Source organism: Canis lupus, chromosome 5 (assembly GCF_048164855.1).
Source record: "Canis lupus baileyi chromosome 5, mCanLup2.hap1, whole genome shotgun sequence".
In the NCBI taxonomy this organism is placed as follows: Eukaryota; Metazoa; Chordata; class Mammalia; order Carnivora; family Canidae; genus Canis; species Canis lupus.
Genome location: NC_132842.1, coordinates 9,456,319 through 9,481,611, shown reverse-complemented (window position 1 = coordinate 9,481,611; position 25,293 = coordinate 9,456,319). Strand labels below are relative to the sequence as shown.

Here is a 25,293-nt window from a genome sequence, read left to right as displayed (position 1 = left end):
ATTCTGTACATTAAGCCAACAGTTAGATGATATTTAACTGCAAAAACTTTTTTTTTTTAATTTTAAATGAGGATGTCTAGTTTGTATATAGGAACAATTGGCTTACTTTGTAATTTGAATTAGCTTCAGTAGTTTTTTTCTTAAAGATCTTCTCTTCAAAAGTCCTCCCACCTTTCTCTCTCCTCATCAACAAAATACATATTGATAGAGTCAGATTTTTCTTGATTAACTCTTTTTAATATTTAATATAGTATTTAAGAAGTACTAAAGAATATAAAACATAAACAGCACTAGCCACCTGCAAGCACATCTCCATCAAGAGAGGGAAATCTTAGCGCACCTGATTGGCTCAGCCAGTGGAGCAAGTGACTCTTGATCTCGGGTTTGTAAATTCAGGCCCCACATTGGGTGTAGAGATGGCTTAAAAATAAGTATCTTAAAATAAGCACACACAACAACAACAAGAGGGAAATCTTAACAAGGGAAGGAGAGAAAGAGCAAGAGAGAAACACAAATGCAAACTGTGAAAGAATTTTCATTATTTCTTGAAGCAAGATTTTGTAGTACTTGTATACTGATAAAGTAATGTATACAATTCAGAAAACCAGCCTTGAAGTAAAGTGAGAAAGTCAATTAGCAAGTGAAAAGATTGGCTCAGAATCTGGTGAGACTGGGGTCAGCAACTTCTTTTTTTAAAGGTGGTTTAATTAAAGCAAGAGGACTGGAGCAGTGGGCAGGAAGGGCTGCCTGGGGTCAGCAACTTCTTAAGCTTCAAGTGCATTCAGCAGAACTAGGCAATATTAAGGCACAGACAGGTGGACTGTTTACAGACAACACATAGCAGTCTATCAATTGACTTGATTTTGTCTTGCAGTGCTACCAAAATATTTCCTATCTATAAAGAACAGGAATCATATCATATACTGCCTTCAAGGATTCATAAAACCTAACACGGTGCTGGAGACTAACTATAGAATAGATGAAGGAATATAAAGAGGCACAGGAAAAAAGGCAAAGATTTTAAGACAATTGAAACATATGCAAAATCACTACCCAAAGGGGTCCCTACAAGACCCAAGGATCCAAAGGCTAAAATACTTTTAAAAAACTAAAAACAAAACAAAACTATATCACAAGGCTCTCTGTAACTTCAGCATGTGTATGTTCGTTTGATGTTATCAGAAACATCTAAGCCTATAAAAAATACCAATATCAACTCTGGTTAAGCACTCTCGTGAGGCCCACACATAATAGCAATCAGTTACTCAGCATATTACAGCTTAATTAGTGCTGCGACATGTACTTCCTTAACTTGAACTATCTTGTATGTGATTAGTAAACAAAGGAATGAGGTCCTTATAATGCAAAAGTTGTGTTAGCACAACATGGTTTTCTCCCAGCACACTCATTTTAGTAAGGGATCCAAGACAAGATTTCTCACAATTAAAGAAAGTCTTAGAAATATATGAAGACCTTAGAAAATAGTTAAAAATCTACAGAAATTCCTTCGTTCAATGTAAGTAGTAGCTGGTTTACAGACATCAAGAACATCTATGGTTTCTATTATGCAAAGTTATCTGTTGAAGCCATGAGTACAGCTAAAGTCGCAGCAAAAACATTTCCTCCATTTTTAAACTTACAGATCAGTGAAATGGGTTCTACTCTGATTCATACTTAAAATTTTTATTCAAATGATCTTAAAAACCTATTATCTCAAATAAGGAAGCATGAGCACAAGTTAAAGGATTCTAAGAACTGACTGACTACAATGCCAGGTAAAAATGCTGACGGACGTTTAATTAAAATTTTTAAAGTATTGTTTCAGTCAATGCTTATAAAGTTCCACAGAGGGTTGCATTAAATCCTTTTCTCCTATAAATTCTATTTTTCTTGACAGTGTTATTTTGAGGAACAAGAAAGCCACACATTGAGTAATAGCAGAAATAACTGTTCTTGGATCTGGTCTATCTAGATAAAGTAGAAAATAATGGAAAGCAAATTAAAGACAGAATTCCAGTAGGAGAGATATCCTTATTTACTTCTTTCACCATCGCTTCTGGTAAAACTTTCAAGTCAGTCAGATTAAGTTATAATGAATAAAAAGACTATCAATCTTTTCTTGCTTACCTACTCTGAGCAATCTGTTCTAGGCCTTCAATGCCTTCACTGTTTTTAGTAATAATCAAAACTTTATTCTCCCATGGTTTTCAATTTTCTTCATTCTGATTTTTTGTCTAGTTCCCCAGCTAATCATTCTTTCTCAGAATCAAAACGTAACAGACTTACATGTATGGAGAGTCAAATGCTAAACACTGTGCTAGATATATGAAAGAAACGTGGCAGCAAACAACAAAAGATAAAAATCCAAATACTAAAGAAACTATATAAATAAACATATTTTCTAGTTCTTTCCATTGGGAAATACTACATGCAATGATGCCACAGAAGTAACAGGCACACATATTTTGGTTTCTAAATGCTATACTTCAATGAAAAGAACCAATGCTACTTGCAGAAATGACTGATTCCAGAGCTGGGGCAGTGAGAATTACATGATAAGTCTGGAGCATCTTATGGTGCCAGAAAATAAGTAAGTGTCCTGAAAAAGAGTAGTAATCTTTTCAAAGGGCAAACTTTTGGTTTCATTTGGTTCTTCCATTGTTTTCCTGTTTTTATTTCATCGGTTTCTGCTCTAATCTTATAATTTCCTTCATTTTTCTTGCTTTAAGTTTAATTTGCTCTTTTTTCCTTCCTTGTGTCTTAAGGTAAATGCTTAAGACTATTGATGTGAAATCTGTCTTCTTTGCTGATAATAGGTATTTAAAGCTACAAATTCCACTTAGGTATTGTTTAACTGCATCCTCTAAATGTGATATGTTCTGTTTTCATTTTCATTCAGTTCAAAATATTTTCTAATTTCCCTTGTGATTTTTTTCTTTGACTCATGGGTAATTTAGAAATGTGTTAAGGTCCAAATATTTGGGGATTCCCAGGTTTGTTTCTGTTGTCCATTTCTAATTTAACTCCATTGTAATAAGAGAATATACTTTGTATGATTTTAATACGTTTAAATATACTGAGGCTTGATTTATGACCTGGTATATGAACTATCCTGCAAATGTTCTATGTGAACTTGAAAAAAAAAAGTGTATTCCATTGTTCTTAGGTGGTGTGTTCTATAGATGTCAGTAATGTCAAGTTGGTTGACAGAGTTATTCTGGTCCTGTATATTCTTCTTGATTTTCAGTCTAAGTATTCCATCATTTATTGAGAGCTGTGTATTAAATTATTATTGCTGATTATCTATTTCTCCTTTCAATTCTGTGTTTTTGCTTCATGTATCTTGGAGTCCTATTGTTAGATGTATATAACTGTTGTATATTCTTGATGAATTATCCTTATCACTATGAAATGTCCCTCATTTTCTATAGTAATATTTTTGTCTTCACGTCAATTTTGCCTAACAGTATATTTGCATAACAGTATATTTATTAGTATATTGGTATATTGCCTAATATTATTATATTGCCAACATAGTATAATGCTTGTACCATCCTTTTACATTCAACCTATTTGTGTCTTTGAATCTAAAGTGTCTCTTGTAGAAAGAATACAGTTGGATCTTTTTAAAATCCAGTCTGACATTCTCTACTCCTTTATTGGAATGTTTAATCTACTCATATTTAATTTAGTTACTGATATGGTTAGATTTATGTCTGCCATTTTGCTATTTGTTTTCTATGAATCTTGTGTCCTCCCCTCCATTTCTCCTTTATTGCTCTCTTTTTAGTTACATAGCTTCAGATATATCTTAGTGTTCCATTTTACTTTGTTAGAATTTTCACCACATAAATTGTTTATTTTCTTAGTGGTTGCTCTAAGGATTATAATATATAACTTATCAAGATGTACTTCAGATTAATATTCACCTTTTACTGAAAAAATAAACACTGTTCTATTACAGCTCCATTTCTTCCCTCTTTGTGTTATCATCATATATAGTAATCTTTATATAAGTTCAACAAAAGAGTTTTATCATTGTTTTATGTAATTTTTTTTTCTGTTTTTTTCCTACATATTTATATTTTCTGTTTTTTTTTTTTCCCCTCCTTTACATAGATTCGAATTACTCTCTCGTATCATTTTCTTTCAGTTTAAAGAACTTTGGTATTCTTTTTTTTTTTTTTTTAAGATTTATTTATTTGAGAGACAGAAGAGGCACAAGCAGGGAAAGGGACAGAGGGAGAAGTGGGCTCCCTGCTCAGTGGGGATGTTAGGCTCAATCCCAGGACCCTGATATCATGACTGGAGCTAAAGGCAGTTGCTTAACCAACTGAGCCACCCAGGTACCCCTTCTTTTAGTATTTCTTGTAAGACAGGTCTACCAGCAATGAATTTCTTTAATCTCTGCTTATCTGGAAATGTCTTTATTTTACCTTCTTCTTGAAAGGTAAGTTTGTAGGACATTAAATTCCTGGTTACAATTTTTTCTTTCAAAACTTTGAATATCCAGCCCACTATTTTCTAGCTTCCATTGCTTCTGATGAGAGGTCAGTTTTTAATCATGTCACCATCCTATATGATTTTTAAATTTTACTTTCAAGATTTTCTCTTTATTTTTAAAATTTTACAATTTGTGATTTGCTTAGGTAAGGATATCTTTGTGTTGATTCTACTTGGAGTTTCTTGAACTTCCTGGATGTATAGATTAATATTTTTTTCCCTCTTTTTCCTTCTCTTGTCCTTCTGAGATTTTCATTACATACATGATGATATGCTTGATTGTGTCCCCCAGGTTTTTGAGTCTATTCATTTTTCTTATTCTTTTTTCTGTTTTACAAACTGAATCATTTCTACTAATCTGTCTTCAAGTTTGTGGATTCTTTTGTCATCTCAATTATGCAGTTGATCCCATTTAGTAAAAAGTTAATATCTTTTTCAACTCCAGAATTTTGATTTGGTTTTATTTTTTAAATTTCTATCTATTTTTTTATGTTTTCTATTTGTTGAATCAGTTATCATATTTTTCTTTAAAATGACTTCCTTTATTTCTTTGAACTTCAAAGTTTTTTTGTTTTTTGTTTTTTCGAACTTCAAAGTTTTGCCTGCTAAATATAACAGCTGGGCCCATTTAAACAAAATTTCTATCGATTTCCATTTTTTCCCTGAGTACAGACCACGTTCTTGTTCCTTTGTATGTATCACAGATTTTGTTGAACACTGGATATTTGATAATATATTGGAGCGACCTTAGATTCTAATTGCTTCCTTGCACTGGAGCTTGCTCTTCTGTTTTTGTTTGTTTAATGACCTGACAGGGATTATTCTATGGAGTCTGTCTTCTGTGTGTTGTGTAGCTGCTGAAATCTGTGCTCGGGTATTTTTTTTTTCCTTCGTTTTTATCTTTAAACTTGCTCTGCATAGTTTAATGATTAGTCAATCATTAGCTAGAGATTGTGCTCAAATATCTTGGGCCAGTAAAGCTTCTACTTTGTGATGATGGGTCTGTGTGCCAGCAGGGGTACATATTCACAGTTTAGGCATTTTATAAGTCTTTTGAGGCTCTTATTTTCTGTTCAACCCTCTTGGGTCTCATCTGTACATACACAACACCTCTTGTTCAGCCAGGAATGTGTGAATACCTAGGGCTTTCTCCATTCCCTCCATAGCCTTCTAGATTATAATGGACATGTGGGATGTTATCCTGAAATAGTTGTTTTGACAATTTTGTGAAGTTTCATCATTTGGGGGGAGGAGGAGCAGATTTACTGAGCTCCTTACTACATTAGTCGAAAAGCCTTGTCTTTCACTCTCTTTCTCTTTTATAGCACCCTCTATATTATGACTTCCAAATATTTTTGGTTGTATAAACTACTATTCATTAAAAATTTTTAAATTTTGGGGGATCCCTGGGTGGCTCAGCGGTTTGGCGCCTGTCTTTGGCCTGGGGCACGATCCTCGAGTCCCGGGATCGAGTCCCACGTCGGGCTCCCGGCATGGAGCCTGCTTCTCCCTCTATCTGTGTCTCTGCTCCCCCCCCCCCCATGAATAAATAAATAAGTCTTAAAATTTTTTAAAAATATTTTGTATTTATATTTGGATTTTAGATATCTTTCTTCATTAACTCATATGTAGCCTATTACTGTACTAATATATGGTATGTTCTAAACATTTTTCCTGAGCCCAACAATTATCTTTTGCACCCTAGGCAAAGTAAGTACTTGCTCTTCTACCCAGAAATCTAAACCAGGGACAGGTCATACTTTGCTGATGCCTGCTGTAAGCCAGCACTGTCCAATACAATATAATGCAAGCCACATGTGTAACTACATTTTCTAGTAGTCACATTATAAAAAAGGAAAAATATGTAAAATTAATTTTAATATTTTATTTAAATCAACTTATAAAAATATTTTCAGCATGTAATATTAAAAGTTACTGAGATATTTTACACTATTTTTTATACAGTCTTCAAAATCTAGTGTATGTTTTATATGTACAACACATCTCAATGAATAAGCCAAATTTTTTATGGTTAAAGTGAAATGTAGTCCTAACCAAAGAGTAAAGTTGTATTCAATGGAAAAGTATTTTGTACTCCTTCAGTTTTAAAATTTTAAGTTAATTAAAATCAAATAAAATGTAAAATTAATGTTCTTAGTCCAGCCACATTTCAGTTGCCTGACAGTCAGTCATATGTGGCTAGAAGCTACAATACTGGACAGCACACCTCTAAACTATATATGCACTGCGAGGACTGAAGAAGTTATAAATAAGCCTATAATGTAGCTGGTTATTCAGTTGAATCTATAATACACTATATACATATATTTAAAAATTCAGAAAAATAATACAAAGTTAAGAAGCACTGAAGTATGGTCTTACCCTCAAGACCTATTAGTTGGCTTTCTTGGCCAGGATACTATTGTGTTTGTTTGCCGGAAAGAAAAATTATATCTATAGCATATCCTAAGTATATTTACAACCATAAAGCTACTTCATTTGACCTATGCTATTAATTTCTCAAGTGACTAACATCTGAAATTTGATAAAATAGGTTCTGATTCACTGAAATAATTATTAGAAATTACTTAATATTTTTACAATAACAAAATATATAGACGGGTTTTTTAAGTCTAAAGTTGTTTGTCTTATTTAATTTCCCATTTATAACTCTATAAGTTATAAGTTAAAGGCAACTTAAATATCTGTTCAATTTATCTAATAAACACGAAGATATACTGTTAATTTGGTTTATCTAATTGTGATTTAATTATATAACATTCTTCTTCCGAAAATAAAAGAATTTACATGAGCATGTATTATTAATACTAACAGAACTCTAAAAGGAAACATTCACTGCTAAATAAAATAATTCTACTAATCCCACAATTCAAACTGTTCCCATTACTCCATGTTACTTTTTTACCTTTTGCACATATAAAACTCATACAAAATTATAACCAAATGTGAATACAACTTGATATTTGGCTTTTTTCACTTACATCGTAAATATTTTTCCATGTTGCTGTATACTTTCCCATACAGTATTATTAATGATTACACATCAGGCCAAGGATATGTCATAATTTACTGAAAGTCTCCTGTTAAAATTTGTTTCTAATTCTTTATTATTAGTAGTATTATCAAAAGAACTAATGAATTAACAAATATGAAAAACAGGCTTTGTTATAAGTTTCATAACAATCTAGATAGCTTTGCAATTCTATTCTGTCACAAAAACAAAGGTTAGAAACATTACTGGAGAGAACTGCTGCAGAGATAGTATTGTTATCCACACTAGAAAACCAACAATGACTATCTGCAAGTGAAATGTCTTTTTTTTTTTTAAAACGATTTTATTTATTTATTCATGAAAGACACAGAGAGAGACGCAGAGACACAGGCAGAGGGAGAAGCAGGCTCCATGCAGGGAGCCTGACGCAGGACTTGATCCCAGGACTCCAGGATCACACCCTGGGCCGAAGGCAGACGCTAAACCGCTTAGCCACCCAGGGATTCTCGTGAAATGTCTTTTAAAAAGATTATACCACTGTTCTCTTCCATGTTAGTATCTTTAAAGACTTTCCAGAGATTAACAACTAAATATTAAATGTACATAATAATTACAAAACAAATATGTTCCTCAGATTGTATGTAAACTGATACTTAATTCCTACAAATCTAGAATGAAAGAACTTTTTATCTTTCCTTATAAATCTGAAGTGTATACTTCTTTCTTTAAATCATTTGTTGAAGCTTCAATTAAGGATCATCCAATTCCATGAAGCTAATATCCACTGAAATTCTAGGATTTTAGTAGTGTCATCAAGTTTATTACTAAAACAGTTTTCAGTGAGGTTAACCTTCACTGTACTATGTTTTGTTTTGTACATCTTTGAAGACTGAATATGAGAGAACATAATGTTATTTAGGCTCAGAAAGAGAAGGTATTTTTATGAGGTTTGCAAGTATAGCATATATTTACAGCTGACATGACACTACCTGCATAGAACTTAATGTTAGGACCATTAATTTCCCCCAGCAATGGTTTTTATGACATGTATCTTGAGTTTCACTGTCTTTCTCCCCACCTACCATATTTTTCTAACTAGGTTCAAGACAAAAATCAGAACCCTCCTCTGTGGGTCTCCAACAACGGGGCCATCCATATACATCACTCTGAGGTAATAGGATCTACTTACTACATTCATATTCAAAGCTTTGAGGGATCCAATTATTTCAGAAATGTTACTTGACTGTTTTAGCACCCAGACCTGGATAAAGTCTAGGAATAGTGGTCAGAAAGCGGATGGCCTACTGTCCCTTTTAATACCTAATTAATCTCTTATATTGCTGTGAATAATAGGCCTGAATATATTTCTCGATGATAAATGGTAAATGTTCTTAGATAACAGGAAAACTAGCATTAAAAATAATAACTATTATAAAAAAATGCAGCTTTTAAAAACATTCTAGGGTTACAGTAGCACTGCAAGCATTGAGGGACTTCCTCCCTAACCTCCTCCAAACACATACCAAAGATAAAATTTAAAGAGAAAAATCACAAACACCTAGCTATGAAAAACACTAGTTAAGTATCTCAGTAGATTAAAAAAAGAAAAGAAAAAGGAAACTTGTAGCCCTAATTAGAGCTTAAGGTATAGGCCTACTGGACTCTACACCTACAAGTAGGCAGTAATTGGAAGTAGGACTCTCACAAAGTAATGAGGGCTAAAAGTACTCTACAAAAGGCCTGGGATCAGAGCCAGACTAAGTGCTTGAAACCAACAGTTGCAGTAGGACTCTACCACCTGCAGGGGAGGGAAAAACATAAAAAGCAAAAATGCCACTCACTACCTGAGGCTATAGCTTATAAAATATTATGTATCCGGGATGGTAAGAGGCCATGGTTTCAGCCCCACAGCTGAGACCAGGCCAAGGGATCTGCAGGCTTGGTAGCTGGATCTGCAGTGGCCCCAATATAACCTCAGGAGGGAGCCCTAAGCTGCCTATATGAGTAAAAGCCACTGTGAAGTCTCTAGGGAGGGCTGCATAAAAGGGGGTAGAGAAACTCCAACTCAAGATGAACTTGTGAACTAAAATTTTACTGACATTTTAGTTATAAAAGAGTAATTATTTCCTTTAAGTTGAATCACCTATGTGCAGTTCTTTAGTAATCTCAAAGTCTATGATATTTTCATACTATAATGAAAAGAGGTTTTTAGTAGACCCACAACCTGTACAACTGCACACATGCATTCTGCTTTAAGAGTCTATAACAACTTCTGGGTACAATTTTAATTAAATTACTCTTGTGGCCCATATTATCAAAGCTGACATACCCCAAATCATCTTGTTTTCATTTCCTAGAAATTTCCTGTTGCTGACTTTGATGACCTCAGGGAATCATTTATAGTAATCTCAAATCATGCTCAGTGTAATTCTAAGACAATTGTAACTATGGTGGCTTGGGTCTTCTCTAGGGTGGATTTAGTACATTTCTAAAGACCATGAAAACAAGAAGGTCTCTCAAGTTGCCTGTATATTTTATTTTTAATACCTTTATTGAGGTATAACTGATACACAAAGAATTGTGGGTTGTAGTTGTTGTTTTTAAGTAACCCTACTACCATAGAATCAACAAGTAACTATTTCCTTTGTGCATTTTATTTTAAGGCATTTCAGAGCAATAATTTTAGGGAATATATATTTAGGGGTACTCCAAAATAAGATTATAAATGAAGCTGGAAGTAGATAAGAACTATGATTTTAGCTTTACATAAGAATAACATTTCCACTGAGTACTACAATCCAAAAACTCAATAGGCTGCTTCATAAACTCATTGTTAGAGGTAAATAAAATAGAGTGGATGACCATCTGCCAAAGAACTATAGAGAGATTCAGGATTCCTATATGAGAAAATAGGTTAGATATTGGTGAGATCTTTTCCAACTTCAGGATTCTATCACTGGTTTTTAAATTTTTGTTTTGTTTCTTTTTTTCACTCAACATAGAATTTTTTACATTTCTGACCCCAGTGCAATTTCTTTCTTGTACCAGGATTTTTTTTTTTTTAGTTTATTTATTTATTTACTTGAGAGAGGGAGAGAGAGAGGGAGAGAGAGAACATGCAGGGTAAGGGGTAAAGGAAAGGGAGAGAGAATCTTAAGCAGACTCTGCACTAGGCAGGGAGCCTGACACCAGAGTCCATCTCACAATCCTGAAATCATGACCTGAGCTGAAATCAAGAGTTGGGACACTCAACTGACTAAGCCACCCAGGTGCCCCCGTACCAGGATTACTTAAAACAACAATAGCTACATATAAAAATCATCAACATTAATATCTACTTCTTTTCCTCAGTTGTATATGAAATTACAAAAGGTAGAGTCAAAAAGATCAGCAATTAATTATTGAGTCTAAAGGAAAGCAATACTTACTAGGAGCTATATAGAGGTGGCAGAGACAACTAGTAAAAACGGATGACTTGTTACCCCTGATTAAGAGCTAAAATACTGGCACACAAATAGAAATGGATATAGAAATCTCCCTTAAAATCATTTAATTAGGGGCTCCTGGGTGGATCAGTCAGTTAAGTGTCTGCCTTCAACTCAGGTCATGATCCCAGTGTCCTGGGATAGAGCCCAGCATGGACTCCCTGCTCAGCAGGGAGTCTGCTTCTCCCTCTGCCCACTCCTCATGCTTCTCTCTCTGTCTCTCAAATAAAAAAAATCATAAAACAATAAAGTCATTTAAAGATATAATACTCAAAATAGATGACAGTAAAGAATATAGCAACTATTTCATAGCTAGCAATATATTTGATGGATGAGTTTCAAAATAAATAGAAAGAATGGAAAACCTCAAAGTTAAAATTACAAACTAGGAACATTGAAGCAACACTGAAAACTTAACAATATTAGTAAGACTTTAAGAATTATCAAATATAACAGGCAAGTCAGCAAAAGCAAATAACCCATTTGAATTAAGCTGATTATCTGAAAACACCCTTATTAGCTCTGTATGCATGGACATTGAGCTCTGTATGCATGGACACTGAGAACCCACTGTCCCTAGAAGAGTAGCATGCACTATACTAACAGCTTTTATAGGTCAAAGAAAAGAATGGAAAATGTACAGATAACTAGGAAGATGATATCTAGCATAACTGAAACAATCTAAAAACAAAAAAAAGCAACAAAAACTATGCTGAGTTAAAATACAAAAGGAAAAAAAAGATGGCAATGACGACTACAAACTATGTCCCTGACAAAATGGAAATAGCAGTTAGTGATTTTACCCAAAAATATTTAGGTATATGTATACAACACAGAAATGTTGATTTCCTAAACCTGTGCTTTCTAAAGTCGTAGCCATCTGCCATATTTAAGCACTTGAAATGTGCTAATACAATTCAGAAACCAATTTTTTAATTTTATTTGATTAATTTACATTAATTGTACTTCTGAATCAAAGTATACTAGAAGTATAAATGTAAAATACATACCAGATTTTAATGACAGTAAAAGCTAGAATGTGAACTATTAATAATTATTTAAAATGTGATTAAATGTTGAAATACTTTTGATACACTGAATTAAATATATTATTAAAATTAATTTAATCTTCCTTTTTTACTTTTTAAATGTAGCTTTTAGAAAATTTAAAATTATGTTTGTGGCTTGTATTATACATCTATTGCACAGTGTTGCTCTAAGGGATCAATGGGTTGAAAAAGTGTTAAATGCCCCAAATTTGAAATCTATGTCAGTCAGGATTTCTAAGTAAAATATTATTTATCTCCTAATGTCACAAATATTACTTTAGGCTACTCAGAATTTGTATATTTATATATTCCAAAGTCATTTGTATACTCTTCACACAGAAGATTGGTACAAATCATTAAAGCATTCCTCTGAGGCCCGAACTATGGTAATGTTTAATGGTTATTTCAACCAGAATGAATCATCAAGTATCTGAAGGACACTGATTCATCAAAGACTTATTGATTCTTTTTATATTCAGATTCTCCCACTGATATGGTAAATAATGCTTTTTCATATATAAGAGCTAAATAAGATCTTTACTATAGCAAAAATTTTATTAAGACTAATTTTAAGACAATTATATCTCTATATATGTGTGTATCTGCATGCATATAATTATACGATTATAAAATTTTCCCTGGAAGAAAAATATCAGACCTATACGCCTTTATAGTGTTTTTCCAACCTTTTTCATACTATGGCATTTCATAGAGAATTGTATTTGAAAAGACACACTGGAATAAATGGTTAAGTCCACCCAAGAAAGGACATCACTATTTAAGCACACTTACTTGTAGCACACCAATTGGGAAGCTTGGTTTTAAAGGTCCAAATACAAAATACTGCAAAAATCCCTGACCCATATTTTATTTTTACCTGATATATATTTATTTTTACTTATGCCTACAGTTGTGAAAATACAACCCCTCAACATTTTTAAAGACAATATCCAAAGAAGGCCACAAGATGGAGATATTACTCTATTACCATTTTTATTTGTAATTTATGCATTTTTCTACATTTCCCCTCTCCTTACATATTTCCTATTTTTGCCTCTCAGTGGTATTCTCAGCTACTGTCCCTATCACAAACAGACTGATTCCTCTCCCACTCTGCTTTAACCAGCTTTATAATAAAAGTATTATATAATGAATGCTTGTTTTTAATATTAAAGCAAGCAAATTAATTATTTTATTCTAGCTCAGTATTTTTCTACCTCTCTAAAATTAAGATAATCTTTATATATTGTTCCCCTGTAGGTAAAAAATCTTTTAAAAATTTGCTACCCATAAAGTAATAAGCATTCCAAAAGTCGTTTACTAGTATACATTACTTTGTAAGGCTATAGATTTACTTCATGTTGATATTGCTCTAAACTTCTCCAGAACTCTTAAGAATAGGCCTTAAACCAGTTTATGAACCTTACATTAAATTTATATTCAGGTCACTTTATCAGTCCCAAATGTATTTACCCAAGCTTACTAACCCAATTTAGTCACCAAATTTAGCTCCAAATGACTATTAGCTAAACTGAAAATAAAATCCATCTTAAAGATTTACTATTAATAAGAATAATCTGCCAAATATGCTGCAGGCTTTGAAGGTGATTCAAAATAGTAAGTTTCAACAACAGTTTGAGAGATGTCAGTATTGTTGAAAACCTCTGACACTTTCTACAATAACTAATTTCAAGATCAATCTAATTTACACTAAGTTGAACCTCATACTACTTTGAAAGGTGTGATATAAAAGGCACGCATTAATTCTATATAACTACTATAGAATTGTACAGCATGGCAATCATTTGAACTTTATTAAATGTCTGAACCAAAATTCTTTAAACACCCACTAAAACACCCACCCAGGAAGTCTATTTCCTACCATAGATAAAACACCCACTAAAAAATACAAGATAGGATATAATCAACTACAAGTAAAATCACAATTTTTAGCTATCCTACATTATACATACATGTTAACTTTCTTAAATCAAATTTAGAAACTATTAACACAAAACACCACTTAAAGTCAGAAAATAACCTAAGTACTAATCTTTTATCTCTTAACTAAAAGGTCATTGAAAATAACTAATAAGATTTGCAATTTTTTTCTTATTTCAAAAAGTCAGAGGCTTCTTGGTAATGTATAACTTCAATTGGTCATGGGATAGCCTACTTAACATGACCCATTTTGATGTGGTATGAATAAAGTCCTCAAAAACTGACTAGAAATAAGAAGTCTCTACCTTCCTTAGTCGCATGCATATATATGGGCCCCATGATTTCCCTAAGATCTGTTCGGACCTTCCCAGTAAATGACAATGATCTTTCTGATCTTAACTTGTTTTGACTACTACTCATTGCACGTCCGACAGTAGAGTCTCATGTAGCTCTTAAAAATTCTTGTGCCTTCTAAAACCAGGAGTTGTTTAACTAAGGAAATTATTCCTTTTAGAATTCTAGTGTTTGCTTTCAGTGGCATTTTAATACTGCTATTTAGACTATGACATACACTTTACTTAATTCTTGATTTTAGGCTCTGATCTTCAACAATTAATCTTTAATAATTCAAATTCTATTAGCTGACTGTGTACCTGCACAGGGCTTTATGTTTACTGCCTCACTGGCACTAAAATGGGTGTCTATCTAATAATGAAACATTGTATTAAACACATTCTCTCCAACCAGAAATGTAGACTATGGCATACACTTGCTTTTGCAACATGCCCAATTACATATGAGATTTCAGTTGGTTGATGACATTAATCAGAAACACTAAGTGAATGAATCCTAACCTTACTTTAGTATTAACAAGGATGGGAACGGAGACCCAAATTCTATATTAAATTTCTAATTATGTCCTAATGACACTCTTCAACAAAAATTTCAGTAAATATAAGTAAAAAAAACAAAATATTTAGCTCCTAAAATAAAATACTGTGATGTTACTTAAAACACCATAATCATTTCAGCTGGGCTTGAGAAAAGAATGGAAAACTTCAGAGAGACCCTTACCATGGAGATAAAAGAGTTAAAAAACTGAAATGAAAAACGCAGTAACTGAGATTGAAAACAGGCTTGATGCAATGAACACAAAGTTGGAAGAAGCAGAGAACAAATATGTGATACAGATGACAAAAAAAAAAAAAAAAGGACAATCATGAAGTTGAACAAAAGAAAGAAAAATCATGGAACATAAGAATAGCCTTGCTGGATAGAGTGTTCTTGGCTGCAGATTTCTCACATTCAGCACTTTGAATATATCATGCTACTCCCTTCTGGCTTGCCAAATTTCTGTTGAGAAATTTGCAGCTAGCCTTATGGGTCTTCCTTTGTGAGTTAAGGACTTTGTTTGCTCTTTTTAAGATTTTTTTTTCCATATCATTATATTTTGCAAGTGTAATTACAATATGTCTTGGTGTTGGCCTACTTTTTTTGATTTTGCTGTGAGTTCTCTGTGCCTCATGGATCTTGATATCAGTTTCCTTCTCCAGCTTAGGGAATTTTTCAACTATTATTTCCTCAAGTAAATTTTCTGCCCTCTTTGTCTCCTTCTTCTTCTGGGACTTCTCTGATATGAATGTTATTATGTTTGATAGAATCACTGAGTTCAATATCCTCAAATCAATCAACATGATACACTACATTCATAAAAGAAAGGACAAGAACCATATGATCCTTTCAGTAAATGCAGAAAAAGCATCTGACAAAGTACATCTATTCATGATAAAAACCCTCAACAAAGTAGGTTTAGAGGAAACATACCTCAACATAATAAAGGCCATACATGAAGAACCTACACCTAATATCATTCTCAATGGGGAAAAACTGAGAGGTTTCCTCTACGGTCAGGAAGAAGACAAGAATGTCCACTCTCACCACTGTTATTTAACACAGTATTGGAAATTCTACCCACAGCAATCAGACGACAAAAAGAAAAAGCATCCAAATCGGTAAGAAAAAAGTAGAATATTCACTATTTGCGGACAACATGACTCTGTAGAAAATCCAAAAGACTCCACCAAAAAACTGCTAGAACCAACACATGAATTCTGTAAAGTCAACAGTAAACAAAATCAACATACAAAAATCAGTTGCATTTCTATACACCAATAATGAAGCAGCAGAAAGAAATAACAAGGAATCAAACCTCAATTACAACTGCACCAAAAACCATAAGATACCTAGGACTAAATCTAAGCAAAGAGGTGAAAGACCTATATCCTGAAACCTATAAAATACTGATGAAAGAAACTGAAGATGACACAAAGAAATGGAAAGACCGGGATGCCTGGGTGGCTCAGCGGTTGGGCACCTGCCTTTGGTTCAGGTCTGATCCCAGGATACAGGATCGAGTCCCACATCAGACTCCCTGCGAGGAGCCTGCTTCTCCCTCTGCCTGTGTCTCTGCCTCTCTCTCTCTCAGTCTATGTCTATCATGAATAAATAAATAAATCTTAAAAAAAAAAAAAAAAGAAATGGAAAGACATACCATGCTCATGGACTGGAAGAACAAATATTGTTAAAATGTCTATACAACTCAAAGCAATCTACATATTTAATGTAATCTCTTTTGGAATACCAACAGCAGGGGCACCTGGGTGGCTCAGTGGCTGAGCATGTGCCTTTGGCTCAGGTTGTGATCCTGGGGTTCTGCAACTGAGTCCTGTATCAGGCTCCTACAGGGAGCCTACTTCTCCTTCTGCCTATGTCTCTGCCTCTGTCTCATGAATAAATAAAATATTTAAAAAAATATTGACAGCATTTTTCACAGAACTAGAACAAACAATCCTAAAATTTGTATGGAACCACAAAAAAAAAAAAAAAAAAAAAACCTTGAATAGCCAAAGCAAACTTGAAAAAGCAAAGCTGGAGGCATCAGAATTCTGGGCTTCAAGTTATATTACAAAGCTGCAGTAATCAAGACAGTATAGTACCGACACAAAAATAAACACATAGATTTATGAAACAGAACAGAAATCCCAGGAATGAATCCACAACCATATGGGCAAATCTTAAAAGAGCAGGAAAGAATATCCAATGGACAAAAGACAATCATTTCAACAAATGGTATTGGGAAAACTGGACAGCAACATGCAGATGAATGAAACTTGACCACTTTCTTTCACCATACACAAACATAAACTCAAAATGGATTAAAGACCTAAATATGAGGCCTGAAACCATTAAAATCCTAGAGCAGAACACAGGCAGTAACCTCTGACATTGGCTGTAGTAACTTCTTACTAGATATGTCTCCTGAGGAAGGGAAACAAAAGCAAAAATAAATTACTGGGACTTCATCAAGATAAAAAGCTTCTGCATAGTAAAGGAAACAATCCATAAAACTAAAAGGCAGCCTACCAAATGGGAGAAGATATTTGCAAATGACATGTCTGATAAAGGACTAGTATCCAAAATCTATAAAGAACTTATTACCAAACTCTACATCCAAAAATAAATAATCCAATTAAAAATGGTCAGAAGACATGAACAGACACTTTTCAAAAAAAGACATACAGATGGCCAAGAGACATATGAAAAGATGCTTAACACCACTATTCATCAGTGAAGTACAAATCAAAACTACAATTAGATATATCACCTCACACCTGTCAGAATGGCTAAAATTAACAACACAAGAAACAACGGGTGTTGGTGAGGATATAGAGAATGGGGAATTCTCTCTCCTATACTATTGGTGGGAATGCAAACTGGTAAAGCCACTCTGGAAAACAGTATGGAGTTTTCTCAAAAAGTTATAAATAGAACTACCCTATGATCCAGCAATTGTACTACGAGGTATTTATTCAAAGTTACAAAAATCCTAATTCTAAGGGATATGTGCACCCTAATGTTTATCTCAGCATTATCTATAATAGCCTAAATATGGAAAGAGCCCAAATGTCTATTGACTGAGGAATGGATAAAGAAGATGTGATAATATATACAGTGGAATATTACTCAGTCATCAAAAAAAGAATTAAATCTTGCATCAAAAAAGAATTAAATCTTGCCATTTCCAATAATGTGGATGGAGCTAGTGAGCATCATGCAAAATGAAATACGTCAGAAAGACAAATGCCATATGATTTCACATATGTGGAATTTAAGAAACAATTGTTCAGGGGGGAATATAGAGGGGTAATTTAAGAAAAAGACTCTTAACTATATAGAACAAACTGATGGTTATAGAAGGGAGGTGGGTAGAGGGATGGGTTAAACAGGTGATGGGGATTGAGAGCACTTGTGATGAACACAGGGTGTTGTATGGAAGTGTCCAATCACTAAATTGTATACCTGAAATAAATATTACAGTGTATGTTAATCTGGAATTTAAATAAAAACTTAAAAAAAAACATAGTAATGATGTCTTACATTCATTAATATAGAACCCACTTTCACAAATAAGTGCTTTGATGAAAATAAAGAAAGGTTTTAAAAGATATTTATGACTATACTTTCATTATAAAATGGGGCCAGGGTCCTGGTTCTCCTAATCAAAAGTCTCTCTCTTCACTACAGCTCCTCTCCTTCCATCTCTGCTCACATGTCTATACAAGATAATATTTAAATATCTGCAATGTACTTAATAATGAAGTAAATAAAGATACTATTTGTCCAAAAAATGAGGCAACTAACTTGTCCAAGATTATAAGTCAGAAGATGGCCTGGTCCAAGTTCTAAAGGTCATCGATCATTCCAATTAAAGTGTTTAGAGAGTGACCAACTTAATTATTTTAGATCAAGTGGAAAAGGGGATAAAATGGATGCTACATTCAGTCTCCATGATCCCTGGTTTCTAGTTTAGCATAAGGATATCACAAAAAAATTTTTATATTGTCTCTAATTCTTCCCCTTCTCTCCTGAGCCCAATCTAACCAGACCGTTGATCTCACCACCCCCGAAACAGCTCCTGCTTAGGTAATCAATGACCTCCACGTTGTTATATTCAACAGTCAATTCTCAGAACCTTCATTTTAATTATCATCAGCATTTTCCCCACCTGATCACTTTCTCCTCTTTAAAATTCTTTCTTAAAAAAATATAAAATAAAATAAAATAAAATAAAATAAAAATAAAATAAAATTCTTTCTTGACTTGAAAGAGACCATCTTTCTCTTGGTTTGCCTCCTACTTCACTGGCTGTTCCTTCTCCATTTCCTTTGTTGGTTCTTCCACATCTCCCTGACTCTGGAAGTTTGGAATGCCCGTGGCTTACCTCCCAGGCCTCCGTTTTCCCTCTTACTTTTACCACCCACCCCTCCAGGTGAACTTATCCAGTTTTGTGGTCTCAAATTGCCTTCTAAGTGCCAAGGACTCCCAAATTTATATCTACAGCTCAAATCTTTCTCCTTGTAACTCCAGAATTATATAACCAATGTCGATATGCCAGATCCACTTGAATGTTTAACAGATACTTAAATTCGGCACAACCAAAGCCAAATTTCTGATTTTCCCCCAACCAGACCTGTGTCTATACTAGCTTCTCCATCTCATTAGGTAACAACTGCAATTAAACAAGTATTTAATTACCGAGGCCAAAAGCTTTAGAATTATTCTCAACCTCACCCCCCTCATATGATACATTGAAACAAACAGTAAAATTCTGTCAGCTTTTGTTTCAATTATATCCAGAATTTGACCAGATCCACTCTACATTTTACACCACAATTATCCCACTAAGTAGCTAAAGACATACATACAGTCCTCAACACAATAATCATTCTGAAATTTAAGTCAAATCAGGTACCTCTTCAGTTTAACCCAACATGGATCCCAACTTACACATACGTAATAGCCAAAGTCCATGACTCTGATCTCATCTCCTGTTACCGTCCTCCTGGTTCACCCTTCTCCAGCCCCACTAGCTGCGCCGCTATTCCTCAAACATTAAGCAAACTCTTGCCTCAGGCCTTAGTATTTACTGTCTGCCTTTCTTGAATACCTTCCCCAACTTGTCCACATGACTCACATACTTCCTTTGGAGGTCTTTTCTGACCACCTGACATTTATATTTACTTGTTTGATTGTTTCCTATTACCTCCCCCAAGTAAAATGCAAGTTTCACAAGGCTAGGGTTTTTTTTTTTTTTTTTAAATAATTTTTTAATTTATTTATGATAGTCACAGAGAGAGAGAGAGAGAGAGAGGCAGAGACACAGGCAGAGGGAGAAGCAGGCTCCATGCACTGGGAGCCCGATGTGGGATTCGATCCCGGGTCTCCAGGATCGCGCCCTGGGCCAAGACAGGCACCAAACCGCTGCGCCACCCAGGGATCCCTAGGGGGTTTGTTTTATATGCCAGCCAATTCCCAGTGTTTAAACTTCAGCAGGCACAAAATAAATCTCTGTTAAATTAACAACAAAACTGATGGATGCATAGAGCCAATTTACAACTCTGAATAACCTATCTAATTTGTCCTAGTCCCTCATGTCTGGCTAGTCACCAAAAGATTACTGGCTCTGGCCTGAAAATTAAACATTAAGAAACGGAAAGAGGCTACATTTGTCTCTACCAAATTTCTGGTCCCCTGAAAGTGTTCCAAAAAGTTAAGTTTCAATGTAATGTGAAGAACTTGTTCCATTCAGTGTCTCTGCTTGGGTAGAATAAAATTGCTTCTGGTATTCCTTCCAATTTCAACACTGCTAGGTAGAGAAACACAGATTAAAATAATTTTCTGGATCCTTCTTTTCAAATTCTACTTTGACATAGAATCTTCTCGATTATGCTTCTTTATTCTCTATCTTTGCTCCTACAGTTAAGTGCTCTGATTGTTTTACTGCCTAATTAACTCTGAAATTAAACTGCGTGAAATTATAAATGAAAATTTTATGAGGGTTCTCATGCAAGCCAGACTACATAATCGAAATTTTAAACTACTGCTACTAAATTTCTATATTCCTTTAAAGGACCTTAAAATTCCATGAATAACTGGAAAGTATCTTCAAGATCTTTGGACAGGTTATGTATAGGCTTTTACCAGGAGCACCTGGGTGGGTCAGTCTGCTAAGCATCTGCCTTCAGCTCAGGTCATGATCCTGGGCTCCTGGGATCAAGCCTGTATCCAGGTCCCTGCTGGGCAGGGAGTCTGCTTCTCCCTCTCCCTCTGTCCTTCCCCATGCTCTCAATCTCTCTCAAATAAATAAAATCTTTTTTTAAAAAGGACTTTCTAGCTACAGAATTTATTCAATCATGATAAATTCTATATATTAAAGGCATTCTTAAGTGTCCTCGGAGTTATAGTTTCACTAATGATTTTTATTCTTTTTTATTTTTATATTTTTAAAGATTTTATTTATTTATTCATAGAGAGAAAGAGGCAGAGAGAGAAGCAGGCTCCATGCAGGGAGCCGGACGTGGGACTCGATTCGAGGTCTCCAGGATCAGACCCCGGGGCTGCAGGCGGCGCTAAGCCGCTGGGCCACCGGGGCTGCCCCTTCACTAATGATTTTTACACATTTATATCATTTACTCCGAAAATGAGGTATAGCCAAAGTCCATGACTTTGTCTCCATGAGTAGCAAGTGGCACCAGGTGAAGATAATGAATATAGACAGATACCACACAATTGTTTGCATGTATGAATCTTAAGTGTGAAATGCTTACACTGTGTAACTTACAAAAATGAAATTGTTAAAATCATGGGGCCGGGGCAAAAGCAATTTTATATTCCATTCTTTTTCGCTGAATGTAAATTTCCATTTAGTGTTAAACTCAATAGTTTGTACAAATTTATGATAACCTATGGGGGGAAATGTACATTTCATATCTAGTCATGAACGACATACCATATTCATATCTTGTCTAGGATGACAATTGTTGGTAAACCTTACTTTTTTTTTTTTTTTTTTACCCACATAACTATTCAAAGCATTTTCTGAAGGGCTGAATCGGATCGTGTGAAATTCTGTCTTTATCCCATAATCCTTAAATCAGTGAAATGTCATCTTTTCCGTGGCAGCAGGTTGCAGATGGACTGGATATCTACCCTCCGGTACCGCTCCCGAAGTAGGAGTAAAGAGCAACAAACTGACATTACAAGTTAGCCTCAAGCTCAGAAAAGAAAGTTAAAGAAAAGAAATGGAAGGAAAACAAAAAGAAAGAAAACTCTCTTGTGCTACTGGTTGGGCTTCTCTTCCTGTAACACCCCCAAGTGCCTCCCCTACCCAGAAAACTTCTATTTTTAATTCCAGGACCAATACGGTGGAGGCTTCAAGATCCTCCAGATTTCAAAACTGTGATACGAAGCCCTATTCAACAGGCTAAAAAGTCCAAGGTACACCGAGAGGAAAACTTCTGCAACACAGACGCCGACCAAAATGCCTATCTTCCCGGAAAGGAAGAGAGGCAAGAAAGCAGCTAAAATGGCAAGTGTAACCGGATAGGTGAAAATTTAGGGGAAGCCATGACTATTCTCTCCACACTCAGGAGGCAGCAAAGCGAAGATGTAAAAGGTCTGCCCACGCTACTCTTCTCCTTCTTCCCCCAGCTCAGCTGGGTGCAAGGATCGCCCCCAGAATGGCTGAGGGAAGACGAGGTATCGACACCCCATGCTGGAGGCACCGTCCGACCTGTCACCGAGACCGGAACCGGAGAAGGGGAGCACAGCGGTGAGGAGCGGGGGTGGGGGACCAACCCTGAGGCTGGGGTGACCAGGAGACCCCGGCGGGCCCCGGGGAGCAGGGCCGCCAGAGCCCAGGATGCCCACGTCCTGGCCGCGGCGCCGGCTCCCTCCGAGGAAACCGGGTGCAAGCCCGCCCCACCCCCTCCTTTCTGCCGGGACCCGTACGTTTCGGCCCCGGGAGTCCCTGAAGAGGCGCAGCCCTCGGGCGGCCGGCGGCCCCGCTTACCTGCTGCACCCCGAGGAACTGGTAGAAGTTGAGCTGCACCTCCTCCACCAAGTCAAATAACTCCAGGTCCCCGCTCTCCCAGCCGTGCGCCGGCCCCACCGCCGCCAGGAGCAGCAGCAACAGCAGCGGCGGCGGCGGCGGGAACCGCACAAGCCGACGCCAGCGACGCCGAGGTGGCCGAGGTGGCCGAGGTGGCCGGGCCGGCCGGGAGCAGGTAGCCGTCATCGCACTGGGCTCGGAAAGGTCAGCCGCCACGCTGTGCCGTCGGCCGCCACCGGGGACGTGGCGGGCAGCGCGGGCTGTGCGAACAGCGCCTGTCAGTCAGAAGCACCGGCAGCCGCACGGGAGGCGCCCGCCCCGCGGCCCGCCCCGGCGGCAGGGCGAGGGCGAGGGCGGCGGGAGCGGGCGGGAGCGGGCGGACGCAGCGGCGGGTGGGTGGCCGGGCGGGGCCGCAGGCGGCTCTACCTTCCGCAGACCCTCACCCCCAGGCCTACAAACAGCTGCACGGCCGGCGCCCGGCGCTGAGGTTGCAGAGGGGGAGCGGCTTCCCTTCGCCTCAGCCTATCCCAGTCCCCGCTTCCGGTGACATCACGTCTCCTAGCAACCGCGGGGCCGTGGGCGGGGCCGGAAGTAGGGAAGTCGGGCGGCCGGGATCCGGGCCTCTGAGAAACGCCTTTTTTGTCGCTCGCTAGCGCACCCTGAGAAGCTGTGCGTTTATTTACGCAGATTAAGGCACATGGAAGCACACGTGTACCTGAACAGCCCACGTATAAATCTTCCTCGGAAACGTCTACCTTCTTACTATCTTCCCCGCCCGCCGTTTGGAAAACCAGCATATTTGAAGACTGATTTGATTATGGCCTCTGTTTACAGACATTTCATTATACTGTCTGCATAAAGATACAGGAGAAATTGAACCCACGGCCTGAAAGCGGGGGGGGGGGGGGGGGGGGGGGCAGTTCTAGTGAATAGAGCGTCCTTTATGGCCGAGGTGAAGCAGAAATGGAATTCGGACCAACACAAAAAGTATCGTGCTAAATAAGATTTATGGGCATAATACCATATGGCATAGGCAGCCTGGTAGAATGAATAATGGTGACTCAGTCACAGTCTCAAGGGAAGTGCAGTTTATCCACCTTAACCCCTTTTTTCTTTCTTCTTTCCTTTCCTTTCCTTTCCTTTTCTTTTCTTTTCTTTTCTTTTCTTTTCTTTTCTTTTCTTTTCTTTCTTTTCTTTTCTTTTCTTTCTTTTTTTTCCTTAACCCATTTCTAATTGGGACTCCTTTCCCAACTGAGATGTTTTTAAAGAAATATACAGGCTTAAAACCTGCTTTCCCTTTCCCACCGATGTCTTACCTCCTACTCCTGCATTGCTTCTGTGCAGTACCTTCTAAGTTTTTTTCCTCTACCACTGTTGCTTTCTCTTGCGTAAACTTAATTTTCTTTGTATGCTTCTCACACTTTTCCTCCCTGACCCCCTACTCTTGTTGAGGAAGTAGAAGGGAATATATATATATATATATATATATATATATATATATATATATATATACCATATACCATATATACCAAATATATATATATATTTGTATTAACTCAGGGTGCTTGCCCAGTTTTGAAAATTTTGCATTATGCTTTTCCCATCTTGGACCTTGCCAGTTAAATTAAGCTCAATAGGGGATAAAACTACTTTCACTCTTATTATAAAAGCATATATTTGATCAAGGTTAGGAAAACAGTAACTAGGAAGTAAATCTTAAATCCTTTTATTATTACAACACAAAATATTTTTAAATCGTCATAAGTGAATGCAAAACTATCTTGCCTTAGAATGTATATGCTTGAATTTATCACATTTTAATTTGATCCTGAGGCTTACCTTTCAAAGATACATGAGCAGGGGTGTCTCCATCTGCCAGGGCTGCTACAACAGAATACTATAGACTGGGTAGCTTAAACAACACATTTGTTTTTCCACAGTTCTGGAGGCTGGGAAATATGAAATCTGGGTGCCAGCATGGTAGGACTCTAGTGAGGGCTCTTTCCTGGCTGTAGACAGCTGCCTTCTTCCTGTACCCTTACAAGGTGGGACTAGGGGAAGGAAGAGAAGAGGTAGAAAGGAAGGGAGAGGTAGAAAGAAAGAGGTGTATGGAGATCTATGTTTCCTCTTATAAGGGCACTAATCCCACAATGGGAGCTCCACCATCATGACCTCATCTAAACCTAATTATCTCCCAAAGGCCCCATCTCTCAATACCATCACACTGGGGATTAGGACTTCAACACATGAATTTTGGGGAAGTCATTTAGTCGGTAGCAAGGGTTATCACTTAATCTGTGTATCCTTGGTACCAAGGACAATGCATTCAATTAGTTGAATTCAACACTGAAA

General features: G+C 36.4%; 1 protein-coding gene across 1 annotated transcript in view; it reads right to left on the bottom strand.

The window, feature by feature from the left end:
• DNAJC1 (DnaJ heat shock protein family (Hsp40) member C1) overlaps positions 1-23,286 on the bottom strand; it is a 206,333-nt gene extending 183,047 nt beyond the window's left edge. Inside the window, exon 1 of the mRNA XM_072825413.1 lies at positions 22,903-23,286. Within this exon, the coding sequence (XP_072681514.1) occupies positions 22,903-23,127 (225 nt within the window). The 5' untranslated portion in view covers positions 23,128-23,286. The remainder of the gene's footprint in view (positions 1-22,902) is intronic.
• Positions 23,287-25,293: the final 2,007 nt, after the last annotated feature.